At 50.3% G+C, this 16,948-nt stretch overlaps 1 protein-coding gene across 4 annotated transcripts in view; it reads right to left on the bottom strand.

Moving 5' to 3' along the window:
- Window positions 1–6,140: 6,140 nt before the first annotated feature.
- Window positions 6,141–16,948, bottom strand: part of DGLUCY (D-glutamate cyclase) — a 100,111-nt gene continuing 89,303 nt past the window's right edge. For all 4 annotated transcript variants that reach the window (XM_010356385.2, XM_010356386.2, XM_030929952.1 and 1 more), the window contains 2 exons: window positions 16,129–16,280; window positions 6,141–6,808 (listed from right to left, as the gene is read on the bottom strand). In XM_010356385.2, coding sequence (XP_010354687.2) covers window positions 6,659–6,808; window positions 16,129–16,280 — 302 coding nt within the window. In that variant the 3' untranslated portion in view covers window positions 6,141–6,658. The remainder of the gene's footprint in view (window positions 6,809–16,128; window positions 16,281–16,948) is intronic.

Raw genomic sequence — 16,948 nt, 5'->3', positions numbered from 1 at the left:
GACTAAGTAAGGAGAATATTGGGGATTATGACTCCTTTCTCTCCTGAGAGGATGGGTGGAAGAAAAAGTCCATCTGGTTTGGAAGGTGACAGAAGCCATTAGGATTTCTTTCTTATTCACCAGAGTTGTTTAGTCAGATGAGGGCTCATCTTCCTGTTTACACACAGGGCTCATCTTCCTGTTACACACACTGGTCTGTGGGTTGGCCAGACAAGAGTGGGAGAAATTTTCAGCACGAAATACATCCCCATCTGCTGATTCCTCTGACTGTTCCAACCAAAAGAGAGCCAGACTCTGACCCTCTTGGCTTGTTGCTTTTCTGAATAACCCGCTTCTTGTAGCTGGTGATCCTGAAGCCTCCATCCCTGGAATTCATCTGGCAAGACAGTTGTCCCTGATGATATTATGATTTGAATGTCCCCTCCAAAACTCAGGCTGAAATTTCATTGCCATTGTAACTATGCGAAGAGGTGGGATCTTTAAGAGATGTTAGGTCATGGATTAATGCTGTTATGGTGGGAGAGAGTTTGTTATCGGGGGAGTTCAGCCCGCTTTTTTTTCTCTCTTAAGAGCTTGCTTGCCTTTCTGCTTTCTGCCATGAGATGACCCCTGCCAGATGCTGGCACCATGCTCTTGGACTTCCCACTCTCTAGAATCATAAGCCAAAGAAATGTATGTTCTTTATAAATAACCTAGTCCATGGTATTCTGTTATAGCCATAGAAAATGGACTAAGACAGATGGCATTAATCCTGAGGTTATGATGGTGCCCAGTACTCTGGGGAAATGTTGGGATTTCAATCCCATTTGCTTTAATTCAACAACTTTCAGAAGAATACTGCTAAATTACATGTTAGATATCAGTGCGGGCATATACCAGAGAGGTCATAATATCCAGTTCCCTCTCCATGAAGCCTCCTCTCTGCATTCCCCAAAAATGATAGTCCAGTCTCTCTACAAACGCCGCCAATGACAACTCACTACTACCCAAGACGACTAATTTCAGGGTTGGGCAGAAAACTTCATGCAAAGTCCAATGAGAGGCTGCTTTCTGGCAAGTCTTTCCCAAAGTGATGGCAATGATTCAGGTCCTTCCATCACCAGAGTCCATCATCTTGGGGTCTTCCCTTTTCACCCACACAGGTAAGGGGAAGCAGCAAAAAGAGAATCTCACAGGGGTTTTTGGCCAAGTGTGGAAATGGCGAATATCCCTGCTACTCACACTCCATTGGTCAGATCCCAGTCATGTGGCCTCAACCTAACTGCAAGTGAGGCTAGGGAAGGTAGTTTTCCTACGGATGCAGGCAGAATTGGTGAGCATCTGGCCATTCTCTGACAGGCAGCTCTTCAAGCCACCTCAACTTAACAGGTTTTTTGTTTTGTTTTGTTTTGTTTTTTTGAGACAGAGCCTTGCTCTCTCACCCAGGCTGGAGTGCAGTGGCACAATCTTGGCTCACTGCAACCTCTGCTTCTCAAGTTCAACCAATTCTCCTGCCTCAGCCTCCCAAGTAGCTGGGATTACAGGCATGTGCCACCACACCCAGCTAAATTTTGTATGTTTAGTAGAGAAGAGGGTTTTGCCATGTTGGCCAGGCTGGTCTCAAACTCCTGGCCTCAAGTGATCCACCTGCCTTGGCCTCCCAAAGTTCTGGGATTACAGGCATAAGCCACCACATCCAACCCTAAACTTAAGAGGTTTTAAGCGCCCACCTTCCTGTACCTTCATCTAAACAAAATCCCCTTCTTCAAATGTGATGCCTGGAACGTGAAGTGAGACCAAGTCTGTCTGACCTGCCGCGTGGAGAACAGGCCCATTTTCCTCTCTGCTTCTTTACTTCTGGTGAGAAATCTTATTGCTGACACACATTGAGTTTATGTGAATTGCTGGTAAGCCACATCCTCTCCACCCTGCCTAGAGGCAGTGGTTTTTTGAATCTAAGAGTTAGACTTCATTGTGCAGCCAGTGGAAGCCACATGGAGTGGGCGGGATGTAGCAGAATGCAGTGGGCTGGACCAAGTTGGGACTGGTGGTCAACAGAGCCCGTGCAATGAGGGGCAAGGAACAACCTCAGAGGAATGCCTTTCCCTGCTGAGTGATGGAGGGGCCAGAGGACCTCCAGGGGACTAAGGAGCCCTGACCTGCTTAGCTGGCTCACTTGTCTTTGATCCACCTCCTGCAGGGTCTGTGTGGCTCATTCTCTCCTCTAGGTGCCAAGGTCCCCAGCCTGCCCTTGTTATCCATGGAGCATCCTATGCACTGTTCACCAGGACTACCTCCCCTCAGTGTTCTTGGAAATGCCCAGCAATGCTTCTATGTCCCACAAATCCATTCTGGTTGGCACCAGGCCCATATCTCACCTTAAGCCATCCCATCATTCCCTGCATGTCATCTCCTATCCCCCTGTAACCAGCTTCTTCAGGCTGCAGCCACACTCACCATGGCCACCCCATGGATACAGGTGCTTCCCCAAAGCACAGTCAAGGCTAGGATAAAAGAGCAAAGCTGAACAAAACTTTACTAAAGGTCTGAGCAGGAATCCTATAGTGGAATGGACAAGCATCAAAACTGGATTCTGGAACACAGAGCTCCTGTGGTCCTTGGGCTAGGCCCTGCTAAGGGGTCTTCTCCTGACCCTCCCTTGCACCCGAGCCCCTGATGTGGGAGCACGGGCCTGCCTCTCCCTGTAGCGGGGTTGTGTTACTGAGTCTAGGACCCTTATTCTCAGCTTTTTCTGGGCTCAACCTGGTGTCAGCCTCTTTCCCAAAGAACTGGAATCCTCTCCCTATGAATTTTTGCCCATAGTGAAGATAACCCATTATGTGGTTTTATGCCTGAGACTCCTCCATGCCAAAAGAGAATTCTGCTGTTACTACTGCAAAACCAAAGGCCCATTTGTGTCTTCCCCCAAAACATGAGTTAGAAGCGTGCTGGCAGCTTTACCATAGTGAGGACTTCTCTCTTCTAGCCATCAAGATTGCAGAAACAGGCCGTGCGTGGTGGCTCACGCCTGTAATCCCAGCACTTTGGGAGGCCGAGGCGGGCGGATCACGAGGTCAGGAGATCGAGACCATCCTGGCTAACAAGGTGAAACACCCATCTCTACTAAAAATACAAAAATTAGCTGGGTGTGGTGGCAGGTGACTGTAGTCCCAGCTACTTGGGAGGCTGAGGCAGGAAAATGGTGTGAACCTGGGAGGTGGAGCTTGCAGAGCCGAGATTGCACCAGTGCACTCCAGTCTGGGCGACAGAGCGAGACTCCATCTAAAAAAAAAAAAAAAAAAAAAAAGATTGCAGAAACGTTGGGGTACATTCTCAATCAGAGGCCCTTGCTACATGGAACTCTGCAGTCCCAAATCAGGGACAAAAATCCTAATTAGAGGACACGTGACCAGGGAGGCTGCAGAGCTGAGGTGGCTTCACCGAGCCATGAGATGCCACAGAGGCCCATGTGGTTGAGTTCTCAGGATGTCGGAGGTGTCAGCCCTGCTGCCGCAACAGCATGAGCATAGCCCCTGCCGGTGGGAACTCCCCTAGAATGACAAGGGAGACCTGGAGAGCCCCAACCCCAGCGGCTTCTGCCCAGGGCTGCATCACGCCCCTGCATAGGGAGAACTGCAGTGAGTCCCAGACCACTGTGCTACATCCTAATGCTTAACTGCTGTGTGTACAATGCGGGGTTCATTTTCACCCTGTGTTCTATTCTCACAACTGTTGCTCCTTAAAGAACGAAACTCAACCTGTTTAAGGAAATGAAGGAAAACTAAGCAGGTTCAACAAACATTTGGGGTCATGGCTGCCAAGCTGGACTCCCCTGATCCGGGTGAGTCAGCTGTCACTCAGCAGTGCAACCAGCACAGGATATTGTAAGAGTGTAATGGGACACTGTCAGTGACTCAATTTCTAATGTTGTTGGGCACCGTGCAGTGGGAGCTTGTGAAAGAGATAAGGGCAAGTGACTGGAGTTGTTCAGGAGGACTCTGAGCCACCTGAGCACTGGACGGGCCTGACTCACCCACAGGGTGAGGCTGCCCTCCTACACAAGGGTCTGGGCTCAGGGGGTGCAGGGGAGCAGATAGAGAGGAGGTGGAATAGTGTCAGGGTGAGGTGAGGGGCAGCAATGGTGATAAATGTTAGGCTCTTCAAAGGACCTTTTGCCGGCTGGGCGCGGTGGCTCAAGCCTGTAATCCCAGCACGTTGGGAGGCCGAGACGGGTGGATCACGAGGTCAGGAGATCGAGACCATCCTGGCTAACACGGTGAAACCCCGTCTCTACTAAAAAATACAAAAATCTAGCTGGGCGAGGTGGCGGGTGCCTGTAGTCCCGGCTACTCGGGAGGCTGAGGCAGGAGAATGGTGTAAACCCGGGAGGCAGAGCTTGCAGTGAGCTGAGATGCGGCCACTGCACTCCAGCCTGTGCAACAGAGCGAGACTCCGTCTCAAAAAAAAAAAAAAAAAAGGACCTTTTGCCTTAGTAAACAAAATGCTGTTTGGAAAAAAAAAAAAACATTTCAAAGGTATAAATATTTTGGTGGTGGTAGGAGTAAATCTTCTGTAAAGCCCAAAAACTTTGTAAATATGTATTCTACATTTGTACATTTTACCATTTTCCTTTTTTGAGACAAGGTCTTGCTATGTCACCCACGCTAGAGTACAGCGGTGTGATCACAGCTCACTGCAGCCTCAAACTCCTGGGCTCAAGTGATCCTCCCACCTTAGCCCTATGAGTAGCGGGGACTACAGGTGCATACCACCATGCCTGGCAAATTTTAAAAACTTTTTTTGTAGAGATGGGATTTCACTATGTTGTCCAAGCTGAAGCTGGTCTCAAACTTCTGGGCCCACAGGATCCTCCCACCTTGGCCTCCCAAAATGTTGAGATCACAGGTGTGAGCCACCATGCACGGCTGCTTGACTATGTCCTAATCATAATAATACCCCCTCATCGCAGGGAATATGTTCCAAGATCCCCAGTAGATATTACTGAACTCGACTGCTGTCAGTTGCAACACGTTTCTGTTCATGTCTTCCACCCACACATGTAATGCCTTTTCCCTCTTAACTAATCACTTACCACACATTGTGGCTAGAACTTTTGCAGCTTGAAGTTTGACAACAAAACTAGCACACGTTTCTTTTTCCTTCTCAATTCTTTTTTTTTTTCGTTTTGCTTGTTTGTTTTGAGACAGTCTCGCTCTGTCGCCCAGGCTGGAGTGCAGTGATGTGATCTCAGCTCACTGCAACCTCCATCTCCTGGTTTCAAGCAATTCTCCCGCCTCAGTCTCCCGAGTAGCTGGCATTACAGACACCCACCACCACACCCAGCTAATTTTTTCTATTTTTGGTAGAGATGGGGTTTTACCATGTTGCCCAGGCCAGTCTCAAACTCCTGAGCTCAAGTGATCTGCCCACCTCAGCCTCCCAAAGTGCTGGGATTACAGGCGTGAGCTACAGCGCCTGGCTTTTCTTTCTTTCTTTTTTTTTTTTTTTAAGAGTCTCACTCGGTCGCCCAGGCTGGAGTGCAGTGGCTCGATCTTGGCTTACTGCAACCTCCATCTCCTGGTTTCAAGCGATTCTCCCGCCTCAGTCTCCCGAGTAGCTGGGATTACAGACACCCGCCACCAGGCCTGGCTAATTTTTTCTATTTTTGGTAGAGACAGGGTTTAACTATGTTGTTCAGGCCAGTCTTAAACTCCTGAGCTCAAGTGATCTGCCTGCCTCAGGCTCCCAAACTGCTGGGATTATAGGAGTGAGCCACCAGGCCCGGCCTCCTTCTCAATTTCATGGATAGAAAATTAATTCTTACCATAGATCTTAGTAGCCTCAATATATGAACTTTTTCTTTATTAAGTCAAGAACTTTCACCTTTTCACTTAAAGGAAGCCCTTTATGGCCTCTCTTTGGCATATCCAAATTGCCAGCATCCCTGCTCTTGCACTTTGAGGACATTACTAAGTTAAATAAGAGGGACTTGAATATAAGCACTGCAATACCATGACAGTGGATCTGATCACCTGCTGAGTGACTAGCAGGCAGGTGGTGTATACAGCACTGGTACCCTGGACAAAGGGAGGATTCATGTCCTAGGTAGGATGGAGCAGGATGGTGCAGGATTTCATCACAATATTCAGAATAGTACACAATTTAAAACTTAAGAGTTGTTTATTTCTGAAATCTTTCACTTAGTATTTTTGGTCTGCAGTTGGCCATGAGTAACTAAGACCACGATTAACAGAAACCACGGGTGAGGGAGGATGACTGGAGTCTGGAGTGTCCTACATGGCCTGGGAATATTTGTTCTCATGCTCTGCCTGACAGTTAATTGCTCACAAGTGTCCCCAGAAGTAACTGTCGAGAAGATTCTCGCAGGAGACCACGTGGGTGGCCTGAAGAAGCCAGCGTGAAGGAGGGTTGAAATCAATGCCTTGAGAGTCTTAGGCACTGTCCTGTGGCAAGCCCCAGAGAAATGTTGTCCTTTGTCCACAGCACTTGCACTAACCCCTCCCAGAAAGTGGGCATGCAGTTTCCCAGGCCAGGCGAGTGTTCGTTGCTCACCAAATACCAGTGTTTACTAGCAGGATTGTCGCCAGAAGCAGCTGCATTCTCCCCAGATGCAGAACTGCCCATTGGTAGGGACTCTGCTCACACGGAACATGGACGGTTACACCTGCGCCCTGGTGACGTCCACCAGCTTCTGGATCATCTCGGCATGGGTGTTGTGGAAGGGCAGCCCATCCACCTCCATGCCCACGATGCCTGAGATGCCATTCCGGACTTTGTGCTGCACCAAGATGCCCAGCATTTTTTCTTCCTGGAAAAAAATGGGGCAGAAATAGGAGTGGAGGGGGAGGAAAAAGAAATTTCATTTATACACATTTATAAGTGAGAAGGATCCTTTGCCTTGACATACTCGCTTTTTTAAAAAGTAAAATTTTGGTTTAAAATATTAATACCATTGGAAAAGTCATGAAAAATAACAGTGTCCTCCATCATAGCTCATTGGCCCCCAAATCCACTCCCCAGAAGCAATCAGGGGAATAGTTTGGGCTGCTTCTTTTGGTAGTTACTGTTATGTAACTAAATATGCTTTAATGGAAACACACGGTTTCTTAGTTTGTCCATTTTTAGAGATGGAGTCTTGCTATATTGCCCAGACTGGTATCAAACTCCTGGCCTCAAGTGATTCTTCTGTCTCAGCCTCCTGACTAGCTGGGACTATAGGTGCACATCACTGCGCCCGGCTAGCCTGCATTTCCTTAACCCCGAAGATTCACTCCTCCTGCAGGTGCAGTGCAGGCTACTTCCTGCCCATCAGTTCCTCCCAGCCCTGGATTATCTGCCAATGGTCTTTGTGCCAAAGACCCCCATTTCTCCTGCGACCTCTGTTAGCCTAATGTGGAGCATGTGCCAAATCCTGCTGCTGTTGCCGTCTAGACATGACCAGTGTGACTGTGGGAGTGGGAGTACCTAGGTGTAGCAGAGCCACAGAGAATACAAGCCCCCATCCTGAAGCCGCAGCCCAGGGCCTAGCAGGCAGAGTGGTTTGGGGATCAGACAGATCTGACTTGAGTCTTTCCTGGCAGGAATTTTAACTTTTCTGTGCCTCAGTGTGCTTATCTGTAAAATAGGGAGGGTGATGATAAAACTACTCATCCTGCCTCCTTTAGAGGGTTGTTCTGAGGATTAAGTGCAAGCAAAAGCACCTAGCAGGGTCCTTGGCACACAATAGGTATTCACAAAATGAGGGTGATTTTATTGGCAGAGCTAGGTCTTCTGGCCTATTAGCCTAGAGCTTTCTCCCTTTGCTTTCCTGTTGGTAAAAAAAAAAAAAAAAAAGTGGTTTGATCCTCTTCCATCCCCCCTCCTTCCAAAAATAAAGTCCCAAAGAACCACTTGCCTAAGCCACTAATGTGTCTGTCCCTAGTGAACAGCTCAAGTTCCCCTAAGGACAGTGAGTCTTAAGTGAAGGCATAAAGCAAGTCAAACACATCCTTCCTCTTCTTCCTCCTCCACAAACAAAGGCGGGAGGTGAGAGGAAGGAACCTAAGGAATCTAGAACAGGACATTAGGACAGATATAAGAAGGCTCTCTCCCTGCTCAGGCATTTGCTCATTCATCCCACCATTGATCAAAGGTTTATTGAACACCTGCTGTGTATGTGCCAGGCCCTGAACCAGGGATACAGTGGTGAATGTGACATGGTTCCTGCCCCATGGGGTACAGAGTCTAGTTGAGTAATCAGGTAGTCATAGTACAGGATGTCACAGCACAGAGCAGGGATACCCAACCCAGCTTATTGGCATGGCTCAGGGAACATTTTCTGGAGAAGAGGTGTTATGGACTGAATATGTACCCCCAAATTTTGTATGCTGAACCTAATCCTCAATTGTTGGAATTTGAAAGTGGGGTCTTTGGGAGGTAATAAGGTTGAGATGAGGTCATGAGAGTGAGGCCTCATGATGGGATAAGTGCTCTTATAAGAAAAAGAGAAACCAGAGCTCTCGCTCTCTCCACCATATGCGGACACAGTAAGGCGGTGGCCACCTGTAAGCCAGGAACAGAGTCCCCACCAGTGAATCAAAACTATTGGCACCTTGATGTTGGACTTCCCAGCCTCTAGAACTGTGATAACTAAATTTCTGTTGTTCAAGCCACCTAGTCTATAGTATTTTTTATTTAATAGCAGCTTGAGCTAAGACAAGGGACAACTAGGATCAGAGGCGATGAAAGAATAAAAACGAGCCAGCTGAGAGCCCTGGAGGGTCACTCACTGATAACTTTTTCTAAATAATAAAGAAAGCATTGGCAAATGTCAACTGCAAACTGTCTCTTCACAGCTGGCCTGAGAGCCTGCATTTCTGTTCTGCCCTGGGGGCCAAGAAGGATGTTCCTCTGTGGGAGGGAGGCCCTAAATCATTTCCACTTTCACATGTGTCCTTTGTCCAACAGTCCCTTCTCAGGAGCTACCCACCCAGAATGGCATTTCCCGCCCTTTGTTTGGGCTTTTTCCTCTCGCTTCTCTTCTCCACTGGTCATATCCTCTCTTTATGGGGGAATGTTTCTGGGACTCCTGGGGCCATTTCCTCATAGTACACTGTTTTCCCTCACCATTCTCATCCTTCTGGCCTCCAGGAAGGGCTGTGGGGTCCTCAAGGTGCACGCGATCAGCCAACAGGTTTGGAGCTGACTGGCACCCAGCCTCTAAGAGACACAGGGACCAGCTGGGCCAATAGCTACTCTCTGCAAATTTCCAAGAATCACGGAATGACCATGCCATCTTCTAAGAGGCAGAGGTGGTAACAGTGGTGGAGGAGAATCACCAGGTAGCAGCTGGAGGGCAGCTGGAGGGGGCCCAGAGGCCACTGCACCAGTCCAGGCTGAGACAACAGAGCAGGAGAGGAGGAATGAAGGACCCAAGTGAGGGAGAGTAGACAGGGCTTGGATGGGGACAGAGGCCCCAGGATTGCTGAGTGTGTGGATGCTGAGTGTGTAGAGGCTGAGTGTACGGGTGCTTGCTATTAAGTCACAATGGGAGCATGGTGGGTGGATATTTATGGGAGGTGATGATGCTGTTCAGAGTGGGGTGCCTTCTGGGAAGCTGGAACTGTTTTGTGTCTTAATCTTGTTGGTGGTTGCAAGGGTGTATACCTATGTAAAAATTCATCCAACTGTACACTTAAGGTGTACACACTATTGTATGTTAATTATACTTTAACAAAAATAAGTTATAAAGAATAGTAGGGCGAATGAAAGTGCTGAAAGAGAATGGAAGCCCAGAATGAGGCCCGAGGCTATTCCTGCCTCCCTGCATCACCGATCCATCAAAGCATTCATCCTTCCATCTGCTCACCCATCTACCCATCCATCCATGCATGCATCCATCTATACATCCATCCCTCCCTCCATCCCTCCATCCACCCACCTACCCACCCATCTACCCATCCATCCATGCATGCATCCATCTATACATCCATCCCTCCCTCCATCCACCCACCTACCCACCCATCTACCCATCCATCCATGCATATGCATCCATCTATACATCCATCCCTCCCTCCATCCCTCCATCCACCCACCTACCCACCCATCTATCCATCCATCCATCCATTATCCATCCACCCACCCATACATCCATCCATCATCCATCCATTATTCATCCATCCCTGCATCCACCCATCCATCCATCAAACCATGCATCCATCCATTATCCATCCATCCCTCCATCCACCCATCCATCCTTCCATCCACCCACCCATCCATCCATCCATCCATTATCCATCCATCCCTCCAACCCTCCATCCCTCCCACCATCCATCCATGCATCCATCATCTCTCCATCCAACATTTCCTGAGTGCCTTCCCTGGGCCAGGCCCTGAAGTAGGGACAAATGAGTCATCATTTGTTCCTCCAAGAGCTCTCACTCTTTGGCCTCTCACTCCCTACCTACCACTGGGCATGTGAATAACAGGGTCCTCTTCTGTTTCCCCAACCCACATGGCTGCTATGCCCTGGGCTGATGGAATATTGCACATCCATGCTCACCATGGGTGCTCAGTAACTGCCCTGGAGCCGAGATGGAGCAGAGAGGGGCTGGGAGACTGGCCAGAGCCCTCAGGCAGCCCCCTTCAGCCTCCACTTCAAGGCAGTGATACAAAACAGGCCCAGCTGCTGTGTTCCTCTTCCCCAAGTACTGGGTGGAGGTAGGGGAAGTCCAGGAAACCTTTCCTGGTATTTGTTTATACCATGAGCCCCACGTCTCCTTAGCCTCTTTCCTGCCCAGGCATCAGCTTCCTGGCATTGGCTCACCCCTCCCAGGGAGTGCCTCTTCTTTGTGATCTCTTGTAAAGGGCTGGCATGAGATGGGCTGGGATATGAGGTGAGGCACTCCCTTGGCCCTGGGCTCTGGCACAGGCAATGACGAGGCGGGCAGGAACGTGGTGCTGAGGCTTCCCATGGAGCAAGATGGGGCTCGTATAATCATGGTCTCACCTTGCAATAGGCAGGGGAGAGCTGGCTGCCTGGGCCGGGCTGGGGAGTGTGGCAGCGGGAGAAATAGCTCCATCTGCCTCCTGGCCACACAGGGAAAGACAGGCAGTCCCATGTGACGCCACACGGCATCTGGAGGCCCCAGCTCTGTCTTGGCCTTCACCTCCTTCTGCGCTGGCTGTGGGAGCTCTCCTTGGCATAGGCCACCTGCTGCCACCATCAAGCCTGGCTCAGGGACACCCTGACACCTGCCCCAGCCTGACTGAAGTAAAGAAAGGACCTTGTCATGATAAGAAGGATGATGATGATAATGATGGTTGGCATTTATTGAACACTTACTACTAATCCATGCCAGACACTATGCCAGGTGCTTTACACAAAGGAACTCATTTCATCTTCCAATCACCCAAAAAGTAGACCTGTTATGACCCTACTCGAGGAAACTGAGGAATGCTGAGGTTGGAGACTTGCTCAAGGCTGAAGTGGGTGGAGCCAGGACTTGAACCAGGCAGTCAGTCAGGGCCTGTGACCTTCCTAACCACCACTTCACTCACCCAAGGCAGGCCAGATGTTTTTATAAAGGACTTGGTCCTAGGAAACACAGAAGTCTACAAACTACAGAAGTACAGAGAAGAGAGTGGCCCTAATCCAGACCAGCATCCAGGCAGAGCCGGCCTGGCTATCTGCTGTCTGAGGCCCCCATCAAGCTGGGGGAAGATGGTCCCATGAGGGGCTTCCCGAGGCCTCATCCTTGGAGGTCTTCAGTCCCTCCCAGGGACCCACCCCCTGCCCAGAGCCCTGTCACCCGGCCGAACTGCAGCATCTTGGCCCCCAAGCTGAGAAAGACCAAGTTCTCCAGCTCCTTAGCTCCAAGCCCTCCTTATCAGCCCTTGCAGGTACCACCTGAGTGTCCCTGTAAAGTGTCATCAATTGGCTCTTGGCTCTTGATGACGTCTGAGGAATGCTTGCCCTCAAGTACAACCCAAGGGCACTGCCTCTCCCTCACTCTGAGGCTCCCCTGGGCCAAGAGCCAGAGTGGGCAAGGTGTGCCTGGGTAGTGGTGTCCACCTTCCCTGGCCTCCTCGGCAAGGTGCCCACTTCTACCACACTCACAGTCAGATCCCTAACAACCCCGTCCCCAAATGCAACTCACTGAGCAGAGCTGTGGGACATTTCTCTGCCCCAACCAATCAAGCTTTGCCACTAGCTCAGGCCACAGCTCTGCCCAGCATCTCTAGATGACTCAAGGACCCCCACGTAGTGACCTGCAGAACTCTAGCTATTCTAGATTCTAGCTATTTCCCTTGCACACTGTATGGCTTCATGTCCTCATACCTTTGCTTATGTGGTTTCTGCTGCCTAGAAGGCCTTTTCCATCCTTCCTTACCTGGCTACTTATATCCTACTTACTCCTCAAGATAGCTCAGTGCCACCTCCTCCAGGCAGCCTTCCCTGAACTCTCTGAGCTAAGCACTGTTTTCTGTGCTCCCACAGAAGCTTTTTAAAAATTTTTTTAATTTTTTTTTTTTTTGAGACAGGGTCTCACTCTGTCATCCAGGCTGGAGTGTAGTGGCATCATCATGGCTCACTGCAACCTCCGCCTCCCAAGTTCAAGTGATTTTCATGTCTCAGCCTCTCGAATAGCTGGGACTACAGGTCCCAGCCACCATGCCTGGCTAATTTTTGTATTTTCAGTAGAGATGGGGTTTCACCTATATTGACCAGGCTGGTCTTGAACTCTTGGCCTCAAGTGATTCTCCCGCCTCAGCCACAAAGTTCTGGGAATACAGGTGAGAGCCACCACGCCCGGCCTCCCACTGAAGCTTACTCTGCCCATTACATCTTGGCTCCTGAAACTGCCTGTCACGTGTAGTCTCCCCAGTGGACCCTGAGTCCCCCACCCAGGGAGACTCCTCATTGTCCCCTAGAGCAAGCCTGGGCCTGCCCAGGAGAGGGGCTCAACAAACATGTGTTTGTACTTTTGCTTTTAAAAATCCCCATTTTAGGCCAGGCACGGTGGCTCACGCCTGTATTCCCAGCACTTTGGGAGGCTGAGGCTGAGGCAGATCACTTTAAGTCAGGAGTTCAAGACCAGCCTGGCCAACATGGTGAAACCCTGTCACTACTAAAAATACAAAAATTAGCCAGGTGTGGTGGCGTGCACCTGTAATCCCAGCTACTCAGGAGACTGAGGCAGGAGAATCGCTCAAAGCTGGGAGGCAGAGGTTGCAGTGAGCCAAGACTGCTCCACTGTACTCCAGCCTGGGCGACAGAGCGAGACTCTGTCTCAAAAAAGAAAAAAAAAAAAACCCATTGTATGTTCTTTATGAGGGTGGTACATTATTAATCGATTTATGAAGGACTGGGTAGAAATACAGAAGGAAAAGTTTCCATCTGCATGTTGGGCTGTGTGGATTTCTTTGGCTGCATTTGTTCTTTTGTGTCTGCGTGAATCAGGAATCATGTGTGAAGCAGCCCATGCGTGTTTTTTTCCAGTTCAGATCCAGGAAGTATAAAGAAAGCACAAAAGGCCCTCTGGGCCCCTCGAGGGCAGACCATTTCCTTCTGAAAATGTCACCACAGCTGCCTGAGCTCCCCCTCCCCCATCCCTCTTCCCTGGCACTACCAGGAACTGGGACACTTCTGAGTGGTATTGGGAAAAGCCCAGAGAATGGAGTCACAGAGACCTAGACTCGGATCCCAGCTCTGCCTCTCAGCTGGGTGGTCTCAGGCAAGCCACCGGCTTCTCAGAGCCCCAGCTCCCTTGTCTGTAAAATGGGAATGACACCACCAATCCAGGCAGATGCTGGGGAGAAAAAGAGGCCAGAGGCAGGAAGGAGAAAGATACAGAGAAACAGAGAGGGAGGGACAGACAGAAGGAAAAAGGGAAGAGACAGGGTGCAAGATAACAGAAAAGAAAGACAGAAAAGAGCCTGGGCGTGGTGGCTCACGCCTGGAATCCCAGCACTTTGGGAGGCTGAGGCAGGTGGATCACCTGAGGTCAGGAGTTCAAGACCAGCCTTGCCAACTTGGTGAAATCCTGTCTCTACTAAAAATACAAAAAAAATTAGCTGGGCATGGTGGTGGGCACCTGTAATCCCAGTTACTCGAGAGGCTAAGGCAGAAGAATTGATTCGAACTTGGTGGGTGGAGGTTGCAGTGAGCTGAGATTGTGCCACTGTACTCCAGCCTGGGTGACAAGAGTGAAACTGCCCAAAAAAAAAGACAGAAAAGAGGCAGCAATGCAGATGTCTGGTTGCAGACGTTAGGAGGTATCGGGCCTGCCCACTGGCAGGGGACTTGCAGCAATGGCCCACCCAATCTCGGGCTCTTCTGCAGGCTCAGTGCTCAGGAGCCTCCTGCCTCTTGGATTTACCTTCCCATCTCCCCAGACCTTCCACACTCTCTTCCGCAACCTTCGACACCCACCTGTAATCCCTCAGGCTGCTGTCCACTCACAGGCTGCTGTCCGCTCACATCTAACCCAGGATTTAGATGGAAAGTCAGAGCTTTGGCCCCATTTTCCCAAGGTCCAAATTACCCAGGAAGATTCCCCAAGTAGGTGTCCCGTTAGGGACTGAGGCACTATGGATGTCCCGCAAGTCTGGTCCACCAGCTTCTCCTCCAGGAGGGGCAGGTCCCATCTCCTTGAGGAGCCCCAGAGGAGGCAGGTTAGAGCCTGGAATTGGTGTTAGGGGTGGGGCTTGCTCTACAGGGACCATGGAAATTGAGGACCAAGGAAGGAAGGGCCAGTCCCGCCACCACCTCGCTGCTCAGGCTTGGGTGCTGGGCGCCTCTCTTTTGCATTTTCCCCATATGCATGTGTGAGTTCACATAAGTTAGACAGGCACACGTTGATGCCCTTCCTCTGCACTGGGCTAGAGCGTACCTAGAACTGCAAACACTCCAGAGCATGGGCTCTGCAGTCGGAGGAGCTCAGACAAAAGCCACCTGCTGCTGCCTCTCAGGGAGAGTCCTCAGGAGAAAGTCAGTGTTCTTGGGCCCAGCTAATATGATCTGTCCCTTCCCAAGGATTCTCTCTTTTTTTTTTTTTTTTTTTTTTTGAGACAGGGTCTCCCTCTGTCTCCAAGGCTGGAGTGCAGTGGTGTGAACATAGTTCACTGCAGCCTTGGATTCCTGGGCTCAAGCGATCCTCCCACTTCAGCCTCCCAGGTACCTGGGACCACAGGTGCATGCCACCGGGCCTGGCTAATTTTTAAAATTTTTTTCTAGAGACGAGGTCTCACCATGTTGTCCAGGCTGTTCTTGAACTTCTGGGCTCAGGTGATCCTCCTGCCTTGGCCTCCCAAAGTACTGAGAGACACGAGTCACCACACCCAGCTGGACCAGGGATTCTTAATGGCCCCAGACTACTTGAAGAATCTGATGAAACCACAGAGTCTTGCCCAGAAAAATACATGTACAGGAACAATTGTGCAAACAGCTTCAGCGGCTCATGGACGTCCTCCTTATGGGCCCTGGGGTCTGAAGCCCTCTTCTACTTTTGTCTCACCCCTTACCTCCTGCTCTCCACCTCAAGAGCTATCTCCCCCAAACCATCACTAAGCCTGTCCTCATCCCCCAAGCCCCTGTTCCCCCCATTCCTCCCACTGGGATTCCTCTCCTTCTACCCGGCTTATTCCTTGCAGCCTCCAGCCCACAGGATTCTCTTCCCACCTTGTCTGTCCCCCTTAGCACTTTCCTTAGTATGACTGATTGACTCACTCTGGAGGTTTTAGGGGCCTCACCGGGTGGTGTGTTCCTTGCAGGAGGCTGATAGGACACCTGCCCACCACTACCAGTATGAAGTACCCACCATGGGTGAGGCATTCGGTTCCTCCAACAATGCTGACAGCACCCATTTTACAGATGAAGAAAATGAGGCTCAGAGAAGCTAAGCAACTCACCTAAAGTCAAACTAGAAGGAATATGGTCACCTGGATCAGGCCTGCCATACGATTCAGGACCACGAGTAGTGTAAAGGGCACCCGATCCAGGAGACCTCTGCTTCAAGGCTGGCTCTGCCTCTGGCTTTTGAGGGGCAGCAGGGTGCCAGCCCTTGGCTTATGGCTTGGGACCTCAGGCCTGCTGCTCATCCAGGGTAAAAGCTGCTTCCAGGCGAGCGGATGGCTGGGGTTTGTTACCTTAATGACCGACGGGAGGGCCTGCATCCAGGCCTGATCTCCAGGTGCCCTGGAGGGTCCGACTGCTTTCCTCAGGTACTGACTGTGGACGGCACATGAGTACAGGATGTAGAGCGCGCAGGCCAAGGCATAGCCTCCCCAGTTAGAAACACCTAGAACAGCAAAACAAGATTCCATCATGGAATTGGAAAAGTCATGTGTCTGTCAGCCTGCCTCTAGGAAGCAGAACTATCTTCAGGACTGTTCCCCAGACCTGTAACACCAGTATCACCTGGGAACCGGCTAGAAACACGAACTCTTTGGCCCCAGCCCAGAACTACTGAATAAAAAGCTCAGCAGGAAAGGAGGGGAAGGAACAAGCTGAATTTTCTTTATTTTTATTTATAATTATTATTATTATTTGAGACGAAGTCTTGCTCTGTCGCCCAGGCTGGAGTGTAGTGGTGTGATCTCCGCTCACTGCAACCTCTGGCTCCTGGGTTCAAGTGATTCTCCTGCCTCAGCCTCTTGAGCAGCTGGGGCTGCAGGTGCGTGCCACCACACCCAGCTAATTTTTATATTTTTAGAAGAGACGGGGTTTCACCATATTGGCCAGGCTGGTCTCACATCAGGGGACCGTGCTCCCACATCAGGGGCTCGGGTGCAAGGGAGGGTCAGGAGAAGACCCCTTAGCAGGGCCCAGCCCAAGGACCACAGGAGCTCTGTGTTCCAGAATCCAGTTTTGACCTTGTGATCCACCCACCTCGGCCTCCCAAAGTTCTGGGATTACAGACATGAGCCACTGCACCCGGCCTATCTTTATTTTTAATTTTTTTAGTGA

Source organism: Rhinopithecus roxellana, chromosome 5 (genome assembly GCF_007565055.1).
Source record: "Rhinopithecus roxellana isolate Shanxi Qingling chromosome 5, ASM756505v1, whole genome shotgun sequence".
NCBI lineage: Eukaryota > Metazoa > Chordata > Mammalia > Primates > Cercopithecidae > Rhinopithecus > Rhinopithecus roxellana.
This window is presented reverse-complemented; position numbering and strand designations above follow the sequence as displayed.